Raw genomic sequence first — 21,560 nt, 5'->3', positions numbered from 1 at the left:
CAGGCTGCAGGTTCCCCACCTCTGCCTAGCCTCTTTGCCACAGTTCTGGATTAAAAAAAAAAAACAGGCACAGGAGGGCACACACACACACACACACCACACACACACACACACACACCCCTCCTCTCCTTGCCCCCCTCTAGCTACCAGAACCATCAGACAAATCCTGAATGCTCAGGGCCTAAGGGCAGCTGTCAAAACCGCTTGGCCTTCTTTGTGAAGGAGACGATGAACAACCCGTTCCAGGGCTTTTGCTTTTGAAGCAGGACTCTGAGGGTTAGTGGGAAGACTTGCTTGGAGAAGAAATATGTCTGATCTGAGACTGCTGAGATCTGATGAGCTGGCTGGGGAGAAGAGGAGGGAGAGGCCAGGGAGTCAGCCGCCCTCCTCTGCCATTCTCACATCACTGTGGCCTCCTTTGACTGGATTCCACTAAGCTGAGAGAAATAATGAGAACCTCTTACAGCCGGGCCCTCCCTTCTAATGAGGCCATGTGGTGCTGGGAGCTAGCCATGCTCAGAATGAACACTCCGTCCCATTAACCTGTCTCTTCTTCCTCCAGCCAAATCTCCGGGGCTCACTCCCCCACCACCACTTCGCAGATGCAAGCCAGGAAGAAAAGGAGAGGGGTGAGTGGTCATCTGAAGCTTCTCTCCATCTTGGCTGTGGCCCCTGGACAATCCTAGATTCCTCAGAAGGCCCTGCTTTACTACTCTTTGCTATTTATATATTTAAATAGCTTATTAAATAGTTATTTAAAATGTATTCAATAACTTATTACCCAGGTCTGTGCTGCCAAGGTTTCAATCATAGGCAGCGACAGGGGGAGGGGGTTTTAATTGGAGAAATTGGAGAGGTTTACCTTGGAGCATCTGCCTACATCACTGTACAAGACAGGCTGCTTGAAAGCAAAGGTTACCTCATTTTGTCTTGGCATCCCAGTACCTAGCACAGTGTCTGGCATGCAGTGTGCACTTAATAAAAGCTTCTTGGTTGGTTGATTAATTGCCTAAATTCTTTTAGCCGCTGTGTCAGGGACCCTGGACATCTGACACAAGCATGCCTGACTGAATTGGAAAGGGCTCAGAAGGTTACAGGATCACTAGCATACAGTAGGTGTTTAATGAATGCTTGTTGACTGATTGAATCGTAGGATTTAGAGCTAGGTGACAATGATGATGATGATTGACATTTCTAGAGCACATTGAAGTTTGCAAGGTGTTTCACATCGCTCATTTGCTCTCTTCCCTTTCCAAAATGCAGTCTTACTACTGCAGTAAAATGAACTAGCTGAAACCATTAAGTCATTTGTCCTGAGCCTCAGTTTCCCCATCTGTAAAGTGAGGATAATAATACCTGACATCAAGGGTTTAGACCTAAATGTACTTTTGTTGTTGTTCAGTCATTTTAGTTGTGTCCAACTCTTTGTGACCCCATTTGCAGTTTTCTTGGCAAAAATACTGGAGTGGTTTGCCATTCCCTTCTCCAGATCATTTTACACATGAGGAACTGAGGCAAACAAGTGACTTGCTCAGGATAATACAGCTAGTGTCTGAGGTCAGATTTGAACTCAGGAGTTCATGCCTATTCCAGGCCTGGTGCTCTGTGCACCATGGTGCCACCTAGTTGCCCCAAGTGTATAGACATGCCCTAGAGGAAGAAGAGGAGGCCTCATAATTCTCACCCACCCTGTGGCTTGGATAAACCATGGACCGATTTTCTGGTGGTGTAGTGCGTGACCAGTTCTCAAGAAAACATGGTCGTTATATACTGGTCTCACCCAGGAAACAGATGGGACATATCCTTCTGATTTGTGAAAATCTCCTCTGGGACCTGGGCTCTCTCTGACTACGTCTGCTTCCTAGAGACAGCCTTATAGAAGAAGAGAGTTTGGGGCTTTTGGGGGAGTTATCCTCATCAGCTTCGGCCCATCTGCCCCACAACACTGCTGCCCCAGCTCTGATGCTTTGGCTACATACCACTGTAGCAAAGACCGGGTCCTAGGTACATCCTGACCTCAACCTCGTCTTCTGACAAGGATAGGAACTAAATCTGTGATTTCAGTGTGTCAAAGAAAAAATATTAATGGTAGGCTCTGTGATTTATGCTCAAGTCTGCCAGAAACAATTTTATCGAATTGAACATTAACTTACGTAGAAGCTATTTTTATCCCGGAGATAGATATCCAGACTGGTAAGGTTCCCCATGCTTTGAGACATAACTGTACCCCCAAAACAATTTAAAGTAACATTTAAATGAATCTTGAACAAGGAAAAGATCATAATATGTTAAAATACAGTTAGAGATGAACATTCCAGGACTGCCCAGTAAGATAATAAGCATTTATCAAGCATCTACTATGTGCCAGGCACTGTGCTAAGTGCTGGGGATACATAGGAAGGCAAAAAACCCCCCAAAACCCAGTGCCTGCTTTCAAGGAACTCACAGTCTAATGGGGAAGACAACATACAAAAATTATTCATAAACAAAATTTGTTCAGTCGTTTGTTCAATCATGTCTGACTCGATCCCATTTGGGGTTTTCTTGGCCAAGACACCGGCATGGTTTGCTATTTCCCTCTCCAACTCATTTTACAGATGAGGAAACTGAGGCAAATAGGGTTGAGTGACTTGCACAGGGTCACCCAGCTATTAAGTGTCTATGGCCAGAATTTAACTCGGAAAGGGTTCTTCCTGACTCCAGGCCCAGTGCTCCATCAACTGTCACCCAGCTGTCCAAACACAGTAGAGACACGATAAATTGGGGGGAGGGGGGAGGGTCCCATCAGAGGAAAGGGAATAATATTAAGGACTGGGAAAGGCTTCTTGCAGATGGTGGAACATTAGCTGAGACTAGAAGGAAGCCAGGACAGCCAGCAGACTTCCTTCCTGAACCACATTCCTTTCAAGGATGGAAGAGTTCCCACCCTGATCAATAACTTAACCTCTGGCCAAGGCTCCAGTCACTTTAGGGGGTGGGGAGGCCATGAGCTGGCTACACAGAAGTTAACTTGATTATTACTCTTATTTCATTTCAAAGGAAGGCCTTAGCTTTTGTTCTCACTTTCCTAAAGGAAAAAGAGTCTGTAAAAGGTTTCCAATTGGAGAAATATTATTTCTTAAGAAATTAACAAGGATTTTTTAAAAATATGAGTCTGTAAATAGTATAGAGAATTCCTGAGTGAGGACGCTTTCTCCACCAATGCAGGTTACCACCTTCTCTGCAGCTTGGAGAATTGCCTGGAACACAGAACAGTCAAGGGACTTGCCCAGGGTCACACAGCCAGCATGTGTCAGAGGCTGGATTCAAACCCAGGTCCTTTTGGCTTCAAAGCCTGCTGTCTATTCTGCCTCTCTTATCTTCTGACCTACAGGATAATAATGCCTGTTTCCATGTATTCCTCAGGCCTTAGAGTTTTATAAAGCATTTTCACATATATTCTCTCATCTGATCCTTACAACAACCTAGGAAGGAGGTTGATAGGGTTGTTAACCCATTTTACAGTAGGGCAATCTGAGTTAAGAGATTGGCTCATCTGACAGATGGCAGAGCTGAGACTAGATCACCTGATTAATATAGTAATAATCATTGTTATAATAATCAGCACTTATAGAATAACTCTAGGTTTGCAACATGTCTTACATGTGGGTGGTTATATCACATGCTCTTTCATGGCCGCAGATCCAGAGGGTGGTCTCAGTGGGGTGGGATACTCCCTTCCCTCTCCTCTAACCCCTGCTTCACAGTTGGTAATCTTGCTAGCTTAAAGGCAGCTATCTGGTACCATGGACAGAGAGTGCTGGACCTGGAGTCAGGAAGACCTGAGTTCAAATACTCCCCCACATAATTTACTAACTGGGTGACCCTGGGTAAGTCACTTATGGCTATCTGCCTCCATTTCCTCATCCATAAAATGGGAATAATAATAATAATAAATAATATGATATATTATATATAATAATAAGATATATTATTATTATTATCATCATCATCATTATAAATAGCACCTACCTCCCAGGATTGTGGTAAGGATAAAATGAGATAATGTTTGTAAAGGACTTTGCAAACCTTGTTTGTTTTCTTATCAAGTCAGTTTAGTGGTATCCAAAAATCTTTGTGACTCCCTTTGGAGTTTTCTTTGCAAAGATACTGGAGTGGTTTGCCATTTCTTTCTCCAGCTCATTTTACAGATGGGGAAACTGAGGCAAACATGTTAAGTGATTTGTCCAAAGTCACATAGTTTCTGAGGCCAGATTTGAACTCAGAAAGATGAGTCTTCTTGCCTGATTCCAGGCCTGGTGCTCTATGCACTGCACCACCTAGCCTGCAAACCTTAAAGTTTTATACAAATATTATTATTGCTATTATTATTATTATGATTATTATTATTATTACTGAAGACCATGTGTTGTTAATGGTATCCCAACCATCTTTCCCTTCAGGTTGCAGCATAGTATAGTAGAAAAATCTCTGGACAGGGTGTCAGAGACTTGGGTTCTACCACTCACTGACTAGCTGTGTGACCTTAGTGACTAAGTCATTTAACCTCTCTGAGCCTCAGTTTTCCCATCTGAATATTGAAAATGATAATCCCTGATGTTGGGAGTGGGGCGGGTAATAGTCCACAATATCAGATCATCCCCGCTGACCCAGACCTATCTTCAGGGAAAAGGAAGAGTTCCTGAATGAGCGACATTGCTTTCTCTGACCCTACAACTAATTCATCACAGACCAGTTCCTTAGCAGTGTAACACCCTATAGTCCAGAGCTCAAGGCCACCTGGCCAGATTTGCAACCTGCTGATTCCTCTTTCCAAGGGGAGAAGAAAGCCAATAACTGGGTACACACAGAAGGAACCCTTAGGGACTCAGACCCTGCAATCATTTTACTTCCTGGCTGCAAACTCCCCACTGATTACTTCCTGTCCCTCATTGCCCTGGCCTCTACCACTCCATCTGGTTTAAGGGACCATTTTCACATGTACCAGCAGGGGCCACCTTGGTTCTCCTGCTTCAGTGTATTATCTACAGGCAGCCCGTAAGGGGCCAGAAACACTGTGATTCCTCCGTCCACCACCGACCGCCATGTTGGACTAGTTCCTATCTGGGAGGTTTGGCTGCATTGTCTGTCCCATCCACTCACTCTGCCCACGTCTTTCCTGGGCCTTTTGTGAAGATTTGCATAGATCGTGAATCTGAAAGGCATTTTTTTTAAACTGAGAAGGATCATTATTTCTATTATTCCTCTCATCTTCTCCCTTCTCCCCCCTCCCTCCCATACCCCTCCCCTAGGGGCTTCTCACATCCAGTGAAAAAATCTATAGGTTCTGGGAAGAATGTCTAGCTAGATTCAGAATCCTTGGGTTTTATGGCCCTGCCCCACGTCCTCATCCTGGAAAGGGACAAAAAAGGAATCCAGTTTGGCTGAGAATTAACAGGCAAGGAAGGGGAGGGAAGGCATTCCAAGCACAAGGATAAGCAAAAGTGTGGAGGTGGGAGAGCACATTGCATGTTTGGGGACAGAAATAAATCTATTTTGGGGGCAGCTAGGTGGTGCAGTGGATAGAGCACCAGCCCTGAAGTCAGGAGGACCTGAGTTCAAATCCGGCCTCAGACACATAACACTCACTAGCTGTGTGACCCTGGGCAAGTTACTTTTAACCCCAATTGCCTCACCAAGAAAAAAGAAATAAATCGGGGCAGCTCAGTGGTGCAGTGGATAGAGCACCAGCCCTGAAGTCAGGAGGACCTGAGTTCAAATCCGGCCTCATACCCAACTTTCACACTTACTAGCTGTGTGACCTTGGGCAAGTCACTTAACCCCAATTGCCAAAAAAAGAAGAAATAAATCCATTTTGGCTGGAGCATCAAATGCATAAAGAAGAGGTTGGTCCCAGCTTATTTAAGTTCTTGTCCAAGGAATTTGAACTTTACTTAGGATTGATGTGAGGGAGGCCGTTTGAGATCCCCCAGATGAGAAGTTCTGCCTCAGGGGTGACTGGAGCTGGGGAGGGCAGGTTGGGGCAGCACTTGCTGTGTGTCTGATGTGATTGTCTCCCCTCTAGATCATTGAGAAAAGGCGGCGGGATCGCATCAACAGCAGCTTGTCTGAGCTTCGTCGTCTGGTCCCTACAGCCTTTGAGAAGCAGGTAAGGAAGGGTGTCACTGGAGGATGGTGGCTTGGGTGTCTACTGGAGGGGGAGGAGGAGAAGAGGCATTGTCAGGTTTCCCAGTGAGGTAGGAGAGCACAGTGCCATTTTCAGGGGTCAAAGAGGAGTCCATTTTGGTGGATTTCCCCTGTGTGAATGTCTATTCGGCCTGGACCCATTTCACAATTCAAATGCTGAGAAGTCCAGGCTACTGGAGAGAATGATGGAGAAGGTGCTATCTTCATTTCATGCCTGACCAGGGCTCCAGTAAACGGCACTTGTTTCTGTTCTGGCCAGAAACTCTGAAGGTCTTCCCCTCCCAGACTGATTCTTTTGTGAATTTTTAGACCATCTTTTACTTCAAGCCTTACCCAGTCTTAAATTATTGAATTTAAGAATTGTCTGTCTGCCTCAGACAAACTGAGACCTGGGAAAGCTTAAAAAAACCCAACGCCTCCCACTGCATTCGGGCGATCACCAGTAGTCCTGACCCTGGACTGAAAAAACAAAAAACAAAAAAACACTGGACTCCAATGATTCTGGAGGAGAGAGTGAGGCTGATGACGTTGCACAGTCCTGCCTCACTTAAATTCCAATTCACTTACAAGCCATCCCCTTCCGGATGTCATTGGTCCTCTTCAAGAACGAAGGACAAACAACACCAGTCTCGCTCCTATTAGCCTCAGTCCTGCCCAGGCCGCCAGATTCATCTTCCTAAAGCATGTGACTCCCCTGCTTAAAAACCTTCAATGACTTCCTATGTCCTGGGCAAAAATTTAGATCGCTGAGCCTTAATTTCTTTATCTTTTAAAAGGGGAAGGAAAGTGTTTCACTCCCTGCAATATGGTTGCTTTTAACAAAATCCGAGTTGGAAGACACTCAGTCCAGTTCCCAGCCAGACGTCCAAAACCCTTCTGCCACATTCCCCCCCCCAAGTGCTTCAATGGTTCCAGTGGGAAGGATCGCCTTATCTCCCCAGGAACTCCACCGCTTTGTTGGACAACTCCAAGGGTTAGGAATGTCTCCCTTACATAGAGCCTAAATATGCCTCTTTATAGCTTCCACCCACCGCTCCTAGTTATGACCTTTGGGGCTAAGCAGAATAAAGCCAATCCCTCTTCCACACGATAGTTCTGGAGACACTTGAAGACTTGCTACCTTGTCTCCCTGCCCCCCTCCCCCATCTCTTTTCTTAGGCTAACTACCCCTGCCTCCTTCCTTCAAATGACTGATCTTTATTCGGTCCAGTTCTGAGCCTCCTCACCACCCAGGTTTGCCCTGCTTTGGACACACTCCCTTTGTCATGGGCGCTTTCTAACATTTGGCCCTGGAACAGAACAGAACAGAACATTCCAAACATGGTCTGTCTAGAGCAGAGGAGGAAAGAACGTCCTCATCTCCAGTAACATAGCTAAGATTGTGTTACTTTTCCTGCCGCATCCTTATTGACTCCTATGGACCTTGAAATCTCCCCAGGTCCTTTTTGAATGAAATAATCTCTACGAATGTCTCTCCTGTCTCCTACTTCAGAATCTGGTGTTTTGACAGTGCAGGGCTTTATGTTTATTCCTATTAGCATTTTGTCCTGTTAGATTTGCTTCTTATTCTAATTTGTTGGCACCTTTGGGGTCCTGATTCAATCATCCAGCTGTCACCTTTAGATTGGTAAATGTGACATAGAAGCCAGTATGATAATAATTTCCTTAATTGTTTTCAGCCATACCTGACTCTCCATAACACCATTTGGGGTTTTCTTGGCAAAGATACTGGAGTGGTTTGCCATTTCCTTCTCCAGCTCATTTTACAGATAAGGAATCTGAGGCAAATATAAGTGACTTGCCCAGGGTCCGACAGGTAATAAGTGTTTGAGGCTGTATTTGAACGCAGGTTTTCCTGATTTTGCTGTTCAGTCATTTCAGTCGCGTTTGACTCTTCATGACCCCATTTTGGGGTTTTCTTGATAGAGATACTGGAGTGGTTTGCCATTGCCTTATCCAGCTCATTTGACAGATGAGGAAACTGAGGCAAACAGGGTTAAGTGACATGCCCAGGGTCACACAACTAGTAAGTATCTAAGGCTGGATTTGAACTCAGGTCTTCCTGACTCCAGGCTTGGCATTCTATCCACTACACCACCTAGCTGCCAATAATAATTATAATAACTCATAAATTCTAAAGCACTTTAATTTTAAACACTTTTCCCACAACAGTCCTGTGAGGTAGGGCTTTGCAAATATCAAATATCAAATAGAAGAGGAAACTGAGGCTCACAAGAGAGTCGGTGACCTGCCCAGTCTTGCACAGCTAGTAAAGTGTCACCAGTGAGATTTGAACTCTGGTCTCCCAGCTCCTAGTCCAACGTTCTTGCACCACAGTATGAATCATCCAAGTCGGTATGAGAATCAAATGAAATGATGCGAGTAAAAGCATCCTGACCGCTGTAAAGCACGCTACAGGTTAGGCCATGATTATGTCCATACTTACTATATTATGCATATCATATATGTCATTTCCATGCACCCAATTGGCTAACGAAGTCATCAGGCCCTCAAGAATTTTATAGGTGGGGAGAGTGAAGCTAAAAGGAGTCAAGGGACTCTCTCAGAGTCACTCAGCTGCCGAGTATCCAAGGGTGGCGCCTACATTTTCTTATTCCAAGCCAGGAGTGTGTTTCCCATTCTGCCATGCTGTTTGCCTGCTCCTCACATTGTGAATTCTCTTGGAAAGGACCTGGAGTGGTCTGTTCTCCACCTCTCAGCACCCTCCCAGGCCTTCCCCTGTGCGCTAGACTTCCTTCTCCTCTTCATCACTCTTGACCCTGTAGCTGATCTGGTCAGTGTGACAGTGACCTCAGAGGCAGCTGTTGGTGCAGTGGATAGAGCACTGGGCCTAGAGTCAGGAAGTCCTGAGTTCAAGTCTAGTCTCAGACACTTACTAGGTGTGTGATCCTGGGCAAGTCATTTAATCCCTGTTTGCCTCAGTTTCCTCAACTGTAAAATAAGGACAATAACAGCACCCGTTACACAGGGTTGTTGAAGGATAAAATGAGGTATACGTAAAGCACTTAGCACAATGCTGCTAAGCACATAGTTATTAGTCACATCCAACTCTCGGTCACCCCGTGGATATATTCTTCATGGGCTTTTCTTGGAGAAGATTCTATAGTGCTTTGCCATTTCCTTCTCCAGTTGATCAAGGCAAACAAAGGTTAAATGACTTGCCCAGGGTCACACAGTTAGTAAATGTCTGACCCTGGATTTGAACTCAGGTCTTCCTGACTCTAGGCCCAGAGCTCTATCCCCCGGGCCATCTAGCCGCACATAGTAGGCACCACATAAATGCTTATTTCTTCACCCCCTCACCCTCACATACACCTTTAAATCCCTTCCCCCTTTCACCTCCCACATCTTGCCAAATCCTGGGGTCAACATCTATTGTACAGGTGGGAGTCACTGTTCTGCTCACCGGGTGCACTAGGGACTGATGTGATCTCATCTCAGCTGGACCCTCACCCAAGCAAGGCAATCCTCTCTCCTCCCTAATCAATTTTTCTATTGCACTTCCCAGGGAGGCTATTCTAAACCTTCCCTTCCCTCCTCAAGCCCCCTACATCACCCTAGCCCCTGCCCCTCCCAGCTGAGGTCCTTGCCTTATTCTTTCCTGGGAAAATAAAGGCCTCTTAACTGTGAGCCATCTCCTTCCCTACTCTCCATCTCAAAAGCCCATCTCCTCCTGATGAAAAGAAGGCCTCTTTCTTTGCCAAAACCCAGGTGGGTTCTTGATGTCCTCTCCTCCCATCCCCTCTGGTAGATTACCTTTCTCTCCAAACCTTAATTTCTCTCTATCAGATGCCTCTGAACATGTTCAAGTCTCTCCCAGCCTTAAAAAGCCCTCACTTGAACCCTAGCATCACCTCAAGTTATGATCCCAGAACTCTCCTCCCTTTTACAGGCAAACTCCTAGAAAAAGCTGTTTCTGCTAACCTACACATCCTCTCTTCTCACTTTTTCCTCAGCCCTCTACAATCTGGCTTCTGACCTTATTGTTCAACAAACTGCTCTCTCCATAGTTACTAATGGTCTCTTAGCTCCCAAATCCAATGGCCATCTCTCATTCCTCCTCCTCTTGACCTCTCTGCAGCCTTCCACACTGTGGTTCACCCTCTCCCCTTGGGTTCTCAAACCCCTATCTCTCTCTCTCTCTCTCTCTCTCTCTCTCTCTCTCTCTCTCTCTCTCTCTCACACACACACACACACACACACACACACACACACACACACACTATTTCCACAAGTAATCTAAGTTCTTTGAAGACGATGAGTGTCTCATCTCCATCTTTGTACCCCGTACACACAGGAAAGTGCCTAGCAGTAATAGGTACCTGATGACTGATCGTCCCGCCAGGGTACCGACAGCCCAGTAGCAGGGTTTGCTGCCTTCTCCCACTCTTGAAGACCTGAACTCCCCCCTCTTCCCCTCTCTCTTCCCCACAGGGCTCCTCCAAGCTGGAGAAAGCAGAAATCCTGCAGATGACAGTGGACCATTTGAAAATGCTCCGTGCCACCGGAGGGTCTGGTAAGAGAAGCCTTTCTTTCCAAGGGACTGAGGTGCAAATAAGCAAGGGCCGAACGGTGTGTCTCCCTCCCTACTTCATCCTGCCATCACTTCCTCTGCCTTCTTGTAAAATAACTCCTGTCCTCTGAGGCCATATGGTATCCTGAAAACAACACTATGAGTTTAGAAAGTTGTAAGACCTGAGTTCAAATCCCCAGTGCTTCTACTTTCTACCTGTGTGATCTAAGGAAAGTCACTTAAACTCTCTGGGCCTCAGTTTCCTCACTTGTCAAATTAAGAAGTTGGACTAGATCTTTCTAAGGACCCTTCCAGATAAACTCCATGATAACCTCTACCCCTGCCAGCTTCCACTGTTCCAGGGGAGCATGGTGCTGCCCCAACTGGCTGCCTGGCGCCCTGCTTAGCTGTCTAGCTTTCCCTACCTCTTTAAACCACAATCTAGTCCGTGAACTTTTTTTTTTTTAATATTTTGAGTACTATGCTTTAATATAATTGGTTTCCTTTGTCTTCCTATGAATGCTTTGTATTCATTGAAAAACATGATTCTGAGAAAGGGTCCAGAGGCTTCACCAGCCTGTGTCCACGACACACACACAAAAAAAGGCTGAGCTCCTGTCCTGGGGCCTTGCTGAGTGATGGGCTATTTAATCTCTGATATACTGGTTCACTTAATCAATCAATCAATAAACATTTTATTTAACTTCCATGAAACACCTGCTATGTGCCAGGCACTGTGCTAAGCATTGAGGATGCAAAGAGGTAAAAGGGAGTGCCTGCCCTTAAGAAGATTGCAATCTAATGGGGGGAGGGGAGAGATAACATGCAAGCAAGTGTATACAAAACAAGGTAGATACAGGATAGATGGGAATTAGCAGAGGGAAGGCACCAGAATTAAGAAGTGTTGGGGAAGGCTTCCCATAGAAGGTGGGATTTTAGTTGGGAGTTAAAGGAAGCTGGGGAGGTCAAAAGGCAGAGAAGAGAAGGGAGAGTATTCTGGACATGGGGAACAGCCGAGAGAACGGCCAGAGCCAGAGGTGGGATGTCCTGTTCATGGAACAGACAGGAGCCCAGTGTCCCTGGATGGAACAGCATGTGCTGGGGAGTCAGGTGTAACAAGGCTGGAAAGGTGGGAGGAGCTTAGGTAACGAAGGGCTTCGAATGCCAAACACAGCATTTCGTATTTGATCCAGAAGGCAGTAGGGAACCACTGGCGTTTACTGAGGGGGATGTCTAAGAGACATCAATGACTTAAGTCAGAGGAATAAATCTCTGCTGGCAGAAATCCTGGGCACTGCGGCCGAGCAATGGGCAGGAGAGCTTTGTGTCCAGGGACGCAACATGGTTGAGCGTCCAGAACACCAGGTTTTGCTCAGAGCCAGGACCTGGGATGACTTCCTGACCCTGCTACCTATGATGCTACCTATGCCTCTCTGGGCCTCAGTTTACTCCTCTGTAAAATGGGAGAGTTGGACCAAAATGATTTCCGTGGCTCTTTCCAGCACTAAATCCTGTAACCCCCTCACATTCTACCACAAATGTGAGTATATGCCAGCCCTAGAGGGAAGGAAGAAGGAGGGTAGGGAAGGCTATAACCGTGGACCTGAAGGGACTTTTGTTGTTCAGAAAACAGAGATAAGAGTCCAGGCATGGAGATTCAGCCATAGAACAGTAACAACTCACAGTTACACATTGCTTAGAGATTTGTAAAGCGTTTTATGCACGTCATCTCAACCCTATCTGCTGAGTACCCTAACTTTACAGAGGGTGAAACTGAGGCTCAAAGGGTTGAATGAGCTGCCCAGAGGTGGTCAGTGTCAGTGTTTGGATCAGTCTTCTGCCGCCATCCCAGGCCAGGGCTCTCTCCACTGTACAATGTTGTCTCTTCCTTACATCTGCTCAGAAATGTCTTCTTTGGTTGGGTCCAGCAGGAGAGGCTAAGCGCTCAAGGGAGATGCCCGTGTCTGTTCTTAAAAGTGGACTCTCACCCTGTTGGCTAGATCGGGACCTCATTTTCTGGTGCCTTGACTCAGAGGTCAGCCCCTCACGTGGGGGTCGTAGCTAAGATCTGTGACGTGTCCTGAGTGATCACAGAACAGATACCCAACCCCCAGAGCCTCAGAAGAGTCAAATGAACCAGTGAGATTTGTCCCCTGGGAAGCCCCAAGAATAATATTCAACATTTCTATAGAGGCTTTAACGTTTGCCAAGTGTTTGACATAAAATATCTCGCAGCAGTCCAGTGACGAAGGTGCTGTTATTATGTCCATTTTACAGGTGAAGAACCGAGGCTAAGAGAGGGTAAGTGACTTGCCCAGGGTCACATAGTGCCTCTGGCGCCGGCAAGATTTGAACTCGGGTCTTCCCTGACTCCACATCATGCTTCTACACTAGATGAAGTTGATAAATAGGCTGGACTAGGTGCCCTCCGATGTTTCTTCCAACTCTGATTGACTCAGAAAAGACATAACTAGACCGGATCACAGAGATAATAAGGTTGTAGATTTAGAAGTAGGAGGAACTTTAGAGAACATACAGTCCAACCCTCTCGTTTTACAGGTGAGGAAACTGAGGCACAGAGGGATTAAGAGATTTGCCCAGAGTCATAGAACTAGTAAGCATCTGAGGGAGGAATCATTTCATCCAGTCCTCTCCCTCCCCACAATCATATTTTACAGTTGGGAAAAATGAGGCACAGAAAAGGGAAGGGACTTGCCCAACGTCACCAAGGGAGCAAGTATCTGAGCCTGGATTTGAACTCAAATCCTCCACCTCCAAATCCAGGGCTCCTTTTGCAGCACCGTGAATGAATCAGGATTGGAGAAATCTGGGCCCCTTTGATTTATGAAAACCACCTTATAAGTGGGACACTTGGTACCAGGCATTGAAAGCGGGTAGAGAGCTAGTGCTAGAGGCAGGAAGACCAGAATACAAACCCAGCCTCAGGCACTTACTCGCGGTGTGATTCTAAGCAAGCCACTTAACCTCAGTTTCCTCATCTGTACAATGCGGGAAATAATAGCACCTACTTCCCGAGGTTGTTGTGAGGATCACATGAGATAATATTTATAAAGCACTTAGGACAGTGCCAGGCATATAGTAGGTGCCACATTTTAGCCATTAGCTGTTATCCTACAGAACCCCAGTCCCTCTTGTCTGGCTTGCCCCTGAATTAGGACAAGTGTTTGGGTACCACTGATCTTCCTTTCTGAGTAGCTTGCAGTGAAGAGTTCTCAGTCAGAGGCAAGGAAGGGAGCTGGAAACGTGACTTCCTGGCCCTTGACTGCCCTTGACCTGGCAGGAACCCATCAGGTCCCTTCACGCTTCAGTGCTTCTGACTCCCCTGTGACTCCGATTTCTGGGCCAGGACTGGGCCCCTTGCCCCAGGGATGACAGCATCATAAAGCTAGAGATTGAAGGGACTTTTCTTCCCTTGAGATGAAAAAAAGTCACTCTGGCTTTGGGGAAGATTAGTTAGTGAACCATAGACTCAACACCCTTTGCATTATTAATAGTTACAGTTCATACTGGTTTGGTACTTTATGGCTGCTGAATGATTTCCAGATGGCTTCTCATTGGATCCTCACAGCTACCCTACTGGTGGAGGGGCAGATATTTTCATGCCCATTTTACAGGTGAGGAAGCAGAAGGGAAGTGACTTGCCTGAGGTCATATGACTAGGAAATGGTAGAGTTGGGATTTGGATCAGGTCTTTTGACTCCAAGTTGATATTTCATATCCACCCAGGCCTGAAAGTGACTCCACATGGACTTTTCATTTCAGGGGATAAGTGCAAGCTGTGGGTAATTGTAGAAAAGCAAAGGCATTGTCCTTGCCTGAGGGTCCTTCATGTTGGTGCTCAGTCATGTCCCACTCCCCATGACCCCATTTGGGGTCTATTTTTGGTGGAATTACTGGAGTGGTTTGCCATTTCCTTCTCCAGCTCATTTTACAGAGGCAAGCAGTGTTAAGTGACTTGCCCAGGGTCACACAGCTAGTAAGTGTCTGAGGCTGGATTTGAATTCATCTTCATGAGTCTTCCTGATTCCAAGCCCAGTGTTTACATTCATAGAGGGAAAGACAACACTTAAAAATGAACCAAAAAGCATGGGAATGAAGGTTCCTCTGAGAACTAATCAATCTGTGCAAATGTATGTAGGTGAGAGGAGGAAGGTTGAGATAGAGAAGTAGTTGATGGTTGGAATCCATGAAAAGAAGTGGGGAAGTCTGGAGAATGAAGGATGGTTGGTCTGGAACCTTCCTCAAAAACATTCTGAGAGGAGGTCGCCAATAGGAGAAGGGGCTGCAGGGCCCAAGGGAAAAGTGGTTGAAACATAGCAGCAAAGTCTGGAGAGTAAAGTATGCCTTCACAGGCCCCTTCCTCAAAATGGAGGTGACTGGAAGAACTTAGCAACGGGGAAAGGAAGCAGACTTCACTGAGGCCATCCAATGTGAACTTTCTCAGCTTTACCCAGGACTAAAGTTATTGGCTCGATGCACACAGCACTGGGCCTGGAGTCAGGAAAACCTAAGTTCAAATATGGCCTCAGACACTTACTAGCTGCGTAACCCTGGGCAAGTCACTTCACCCTGTTTGCCTCAGTTTCCTCATCTGTAAAATGAGCTGGAGAAGGAAATGGCAAGTCACTGCAATATCTTTGCTAAGAAAACCCCATGGACAGTGTTGATGTAATCACATAAATGTTAGTTAAGGAGAACCATCACTTCTCCCTATCTGTCCTCTCCCTTTTCTAAGATAGAATTGGATTGGATTCTAGACCTGGAAGAAACTCTGAGATCTCCCAGTCCAGCCTCTTTCCTCTCTAACCCCACTCCTGTTAACAGATGCAACTTCCAAGCAGCAAATACTTTCATTAGAGCTGGGAGGCACCTTAGAGGTCACTGAATTTAATCCCCCACCTCTTACTTTTACAGATTAGTAAACTGAGACTCAGGTAGCAGGATAGTTCTTCCAGAACAGCTTCCAGAGGCAGAACAAAAGCCAGTGTGATGATGTAATGCAGAAAAGACTCTGGATTTGGAGTCAATGGACCTGGGTCTGAATCCTAGCTCTGCTGATATCTGGTGTGATGATGATGATGATGATGATGATGATTAATGTATATATTAGTATATATTAATATATACTATATTATATATAATAACACATAAAACACAATAATATATTATATAATATATAATTCTATATTAATATAATAAATATCTTGCTAATAGGGGGCAACTAGGTGGCACAGTAGATAGAGTGCCCAGCCTGCAGTCAAGAAGACTCACCTTCCTGAATTTAAATCTGGCCCCAGGTACTTACTAGCTGTGTGACCCTGGGCAAGTCACTTAACTGCTGTTTGCCTCACTTTCCTCATCTGTAGAGTGATCTGGAGAAGGCAATGGCAAACCACTCCAGTATCTTTGCCAAGAAAACCCCAAATGGGGTCGTGAAGAGTCATCAGACATGATTGAACAACAAAACGGTCCCTTCCGGTTCCAAATCTATGATTCTGTGAGACTCTCAAGCTTCAGTTGCAGCTGTCATAATTACGCTTTTGCAGCTGATAAGCAAATGGAAGCTGATGAGAAGCAAACGCTGCCTTCCCAGGCAGAGTTATTTTTATGCTGGGTAGTGGGAGGCTGGGCTTTATTCAATCATGTTTCAGGCCTTTGAAAACTTAGGTGACTATTACAGTGGAGTCATCATAGTCAGCCGGTTCCGGAGCTATTCAGCAGTTTTGGCCAGCGGGGTCTGATATTTCTTGTGCCCTTTGTCCCTTAGGCCTCTTTGATGCCCGTGCCCTGGCAGTGGATTACAGAAGCATTGGCTTTCGGGAGTGCCTCACTGAGGTTGGAAGATACCTTGGGATCCTGGAGGGACAGAGCAGCACGGAGCCCATCCGGCTCCGCCTCCTTTCTCATCTGCACAACTACATTGCTGAGATGGTGCCCTCGCCAGGGGTGGCTGCCACCTTCCTGCCTTGCCCGGCTTGGCCCTGGGCATTCCCCCACAGCTCCTCAGCAGCCTCGAGCCAGCTCCGAGTCCCCCAGCAAGGGCCCAGCCCAGGTCTGGCGCTCGTGACTGCCTCCTCTCTGGCATACTCCATCCCCATGCTCCGAACGGCCCCTCTCCACCGAATTTCTGGCGCTATCCTGCCAGCCCGGAAGAGCTTTCTGAGCCATCGGGTGCCGGCATCCCCACATAGGGCCCGCCCTGCAGGAAGGTCGGCTAGCCCTGCCTCGATCCCTGTGGGTGGTGGCATCCAGAAACAGCCACATTGCTGCAGTCCTACTCTCTTCCTCCTGCTCCCCCTCCACTGGAGTCCCAATCCCTCCTGCCTACGCATCGCCCCCTGTTCCGAGCCCATCTGCTCAGGGGCCGACAGGCAGGGTTGGCCCCGCCAGACTCTGCCGCTCCTGGACTACCGAAGTCGGGGCTTTCTGAGGTGATTCCCTGCCAGAGAACACGCACGGCATCCATCTCCTGGGGACCGTGGCCCCAGCCAGCCTGACTTTCCCCATCTGCGTCCTGGATGGCATCATGATGTAAAGGGCTCATTCAGCCTCTCTCCTCACCCAGTCTCTCTCCCTGCTTCTCACCGTAGTCTCTCCATTTCCCATCTTCATGTTATCCTTCCTGCTCCCAGGCTTCATCTATTTCACCTTCTCCATTTCAGTTTTACTAATAACTGTGAAACTGACTGCCTGGTATGTCAGAAGGAGCCTTGGCTCCAAAGCCAGAGGACTTGGGTTCATCTCCTGGCTCTCCTTCCTGACTGAGCGACCCTAGGAAAATCCCTTCTCTCTGGGCCTTAGATGTAGCCTCTTCAGAATGGAGCAGGGGACTAGATGCTCTCCTCATGCCTTTCAGCTCCAGAGCTTATCAGGCTATGTCTTGACCTGGGGGCTGTGGATGTATTTCACCATGTAATTGACAAGTAAACACAAACCTTACCAGTATCCTCTAGGTGTAGGGAATTATGGCGCCCCCTATAGGCAGTGCTGATATGTGAAAATAGCCCAGGCACCATGACCTCTGGACAGAAAAATGAGGTTCCTTGAGCTTTATTAAAGAGCCCTCATCAGGACCTTGATCAGAGACCACCGGTTCTCCATCCCTTGGCTTCAGTACCTGTTCCTTTTCTATGGATGCCCCTTGCTGAACGTTGATTCACCCCAACTCCCCGCACCCCTTCAGAGAAATTCCCTAGAGTGACATAGTTTCCAGGGGAAGGCTACCCCACCTTGATGGCTCCGTGGCAGCTAGCTGGCAAGGCCCATCGAGAGCTGGACTTGGAGCCAGGAAGGCCTAAATTCAAACCCTCCTTACTAGCTGTGACCATGGGCAAGTCCCTTCACCTTTCTGTGCCTCAGTTTCCTCATCTGTAAAATGGAAATGATAACAGTACCTATCTCCCAGGGTTGTTGTGAGGATCCAATGAGTTAGCATATGTAAAGTGCTTTGTGAACCTTACAGCGCTGTATGTATTAAGACTAGTTATTATTCTTACCCCAGTTGGTCGCCCATTTCTGTGGGTCCATGACAAAGTCAGCCCTTTGCGTGGCCCTTCCCAAGAGAAACCCTCCTCTGGGATCAATCATGGTGGAGGGGTGAGGGAGGAAGGAGAGAAGGGGGGGGTGTTTGGAGAGGACAGAACACTGCTTCCCAGGCCAGCTGGCCCTGCAGAGAGGTCAAGCCCAGAAGGAAGAAATGACTTTGAAGCAGTAGTGTCTTGGGAATCTTGTTCCAGGGCAAGCAGCACAACGTCTGACCTTCCTCTCAGTGAAAAGTGTGATATGTAAATAAGAGGAAAATATGAAGAAACATGAGGAAACACCATAAAAAGAGCCATTGGGCAAGATCACACTGCTGCCTTTATCCCACTTCCCTCCGTATGAACTGGAAAAACAAGGTCACAAGATCAACTTTTTGTACCTTACTTACAACCCCTGAATAAAGAGCCCAAGTCACAGAATCAGTGACTCTCAGAGTTGGAAGGGTAATTTAGGTAAATGTTTAACAACCAGCTCTGGGTGGGAATGGGGAGTGTGCCTGATGTGCTTTTAAATTTAATCTGCGTTATTAACATTTTCTCCATCTCCTTAAGTCCAGGTGATCAACAAAACGATTGATCAAACCCAATTTGTACCATTTATTTCCTAGGTGTCAATGCTCACAATGACGATTTAACAATCAGCTCTCTCCAGCAGGTTCCTGGCTCCAGCGCACCCCTTCATTAGAGGCCATCTAACTCTGATTTGTACCCAAACAGGAGTCCTGGGGACCACAAACTCAGAGACTTGGGGGTTGGATAGGTTCTAAGCGGTCCACTTGTCCAACCTCTCATAGAGCAGGACACTGAGCCTCAGAAAGGGAAGGTAACCTGTCCAAGGTCACACAGGTAACACGACAGATCCAGAATTCCAACTCAAGTCCTTCAGTTCCAAATTCTGTGCTCTTTTCATAGAGCCACACTGCCTCCCTTCTACCATATCCTCCACAAGGTCTCATCCAGCCTTTGCTTGATAATCTCTCATGATGGGGAGCTCACCACCTCCAGAGGCAGCCCATTATACGTTGGGATGGACTTATCAGCTGAGTTTTCCCTCCCATTGAACTAACACCCAGTGCGTAGCACAGCGCCAGTCACATAGTAGGTGCTTTGTAGATTGGGTTGGATCTGCCTCTCTAAAGTTCTTCCCATTGCTCCTGGGGCCAAACAAAAGGAGTCTCCTTCACATGACAACCCTTCCATAGCTTGAAGAGGACCATCCTGTGCTGCCCTGAGCCTTCTCTTCTCTAAGCTGTACACTCCCAGGTCTTTCAGTAGATTTTTGCATGGGCCAAGCCTTCATCTCCTCACTCTCTCTCCCTTCTTAAGTCAAAAATGTGTTTCTCATGCCTTAGAGATAAACACTGGCCCTGGCACTTCCACGGCCTAGAGAACTCCCAAGTGGGGAAATTCCTCCACCAAGGCAGATTGGTACCGCTTTACAACGTAAGTGCAAAGTTAAGTGAGTGACTTGCCCAGAGTCACACAGCCAGGATGTGCTTGTCTTCCTCTGGGTATGCAGTGGTGCCTAGAACTGAACACAGTTTGACTCTAGATGTTATCGGAACAGCAGAACTGTTACCTCCCTGGTTCTGGATCCTGTGCCTCTCTTAACTGGGACTAAATTCACTTTTTTTGGCCGCCCTATTACGCTGTTGAATCACATTGACCTTGGAGTCAGGTTGGTACAGTGGAAAGATGTAGTCAGAGCAGCAGTTTCATTGCTTATATAACCAAGGACAAGTTCCTTCCCATCTCTGGGCCTCTTTCCTCCCCTCACAGATGAGGAGGTGAGACTAGACGTCTCTAGGGTTCCTGCTGGCTAGGTGGTGCCATAGTGCACAGGGTGCTGGGCCTGGAGTCAGGAAAACCTGAGTTCAAATACGGCCTCAGATACTTACTAGCTGTGTGACCCTGGTCAAGTCACTTCACGCTGTTTGCCTCAGTTTCCTCATCTGTAAAATGAGCTGGAGAAGGAAATGGCAAACCACTCCCATATCTTTGCCAAGAAAACCCTAAATGGAGTCACAAAGATTTGGACATAACTGAACAATACGATAACAACATGCAGGGTTCCTGCCATCTCTGTGGTGAGGACCTAACAACTAAAAACTCAAGACCTTTTTCACATGATCTGGTATCTAGGAGCATCTTGTCTCTGTCGACCTTTGAATTTCCAGCATCTAGTAAGACATAGAAAGAGGAGGCCCCTAGATACAGACAGCAATTTTCCTGGAGCTGACCAAGAGACCTCTAAGTCACTTCTACATCTAACCACCTATGAATGACTATACCTTTCCCTATAATCAATATTCTTGGACCAAAAGGCATTCTGGAAATCAGTGGAGCTGGACATCTTAGGGACAGGAGTCCACACCTACTAGGGCCCTTTGGTTCCAAGCCTGGTCCTACCTCTCACACAGATTGGCTGTGTGACCCTGAGCAAGTCCTTTAATGTCTCAGTGCTCTAGGCAACTCTTTCAGACTATAAATAGCAGAGAAGGGTCTGATCTGCCTTGGTAGATGGAATTTCCCCACTTGGGAGTTCCCTAGGCCACAGAAGTGACACCTAAGGCATTAGCCACTTTTGACTTAAGCAGAGAGAAAAACTCCCAAACTTTCACCATGAACCAGTCTAAATCAAGTATGATAGGAATAGTCTCCAATCTACAAATACTCAAGAGGCCCTGCCCATCCTGGTCCAGCCCAGGAGCCAGGATTCATTGCCATGGAAGTTGTTGTGAAAATATTTAGAGCCTTTAAAATTTGGTGGTTTCAGGCCTGGAGGAAAGGAAGGATCTGTGAAAATCAGAGCCAGCTTGGGAAAGCTGACCCCAGCGACCCCAGCTGACACAGACGGGGCCCTTCCTATTGGCCCTCCTCTGCCCCTCAATAACCCCACCTCATCATCTTTGAATATTTTCTCTTCATTTTGTCTCAGGTTCTGAAAATCTACCCAATGAAGCTTCCCATGGATTCATAAACCTCCTCTATTAATGAGGCAGATCTCCCTCTGGGAGGTTTGTGGGGATATCAGCAATTCACAGGTTAGTGAGAATAAGTTTGAACAGCTTTCCTCCCAACCCCTATACTTAGATGAGCTACACTCACCTAAGGGGGTGAGATCAGAGTATATACACGTAATTTAGGAATCTGGAGGTCTTTTTGGGGTTAGAGTGAACCTAGACCAGGTACCCTAGTGAGGGACTTGGGCCAACAGGAAGGCACTAAGGACCTAAGGAGCGAGGCACCTAAAGGTGGGAAAGGGTGGAGAGTTAGGA

General features: G+C 46.8%; 1 protein-coding gene across 1 annotated transcript in view; it reads left to right on the top strand.

Annotated features, from left to right (window-relative positions):
• HEYL (hes related family bHLH transcription factor with YRPW motif like) overlaps positions 1–18,702 on the top strand; it is a 28,191-nt gene extending 9,489 nt beyond the window's left edge. Inside the window, 5 exon segments of the mRNA XM_020983589.2 lie at positions 563–629; positions 6,065–6,148; positions 10,642–10,723; positions 16,509–16,983; positions 16,985–18,702. Coding sequence (XP_020839248.2) covers positions 563–629; positions 6,065–6,148; positions 10,642–10,723; positions 16,509–16,983; positions 16,985–17,171 — 895 coding nt within the window. The 3' untranslated portion in view covers positions 17,172–18,702.
• Positions 18,703–21,560: the final 2,858 nt, after the last annotated feature.

The sequence above is a fragment of the Phascolarctos cinereus genome, unplaced genomic scaffold (genome assembly GCF_003287225.1).
Source record: "Phascolarctos cinereus isolate Bilbo 61053 unplaced genomic scaffold, phaCin_HiC Scaffold_726;HRSCAF=1367, whole genome shotgun sequence".
Taxonomy (NCBI): Eukaryota; Metazoa; Chordata; class Mammalia; order Diprotodontia; family Phascolarctidae; genus Phascolarctos; species Phascolarctos cinereus.
The sequence above is the reverse complement of the archived record's forward strand: the minus strand, read 5'-3'. Positions and strand labels throughout refer to the sequence as shown.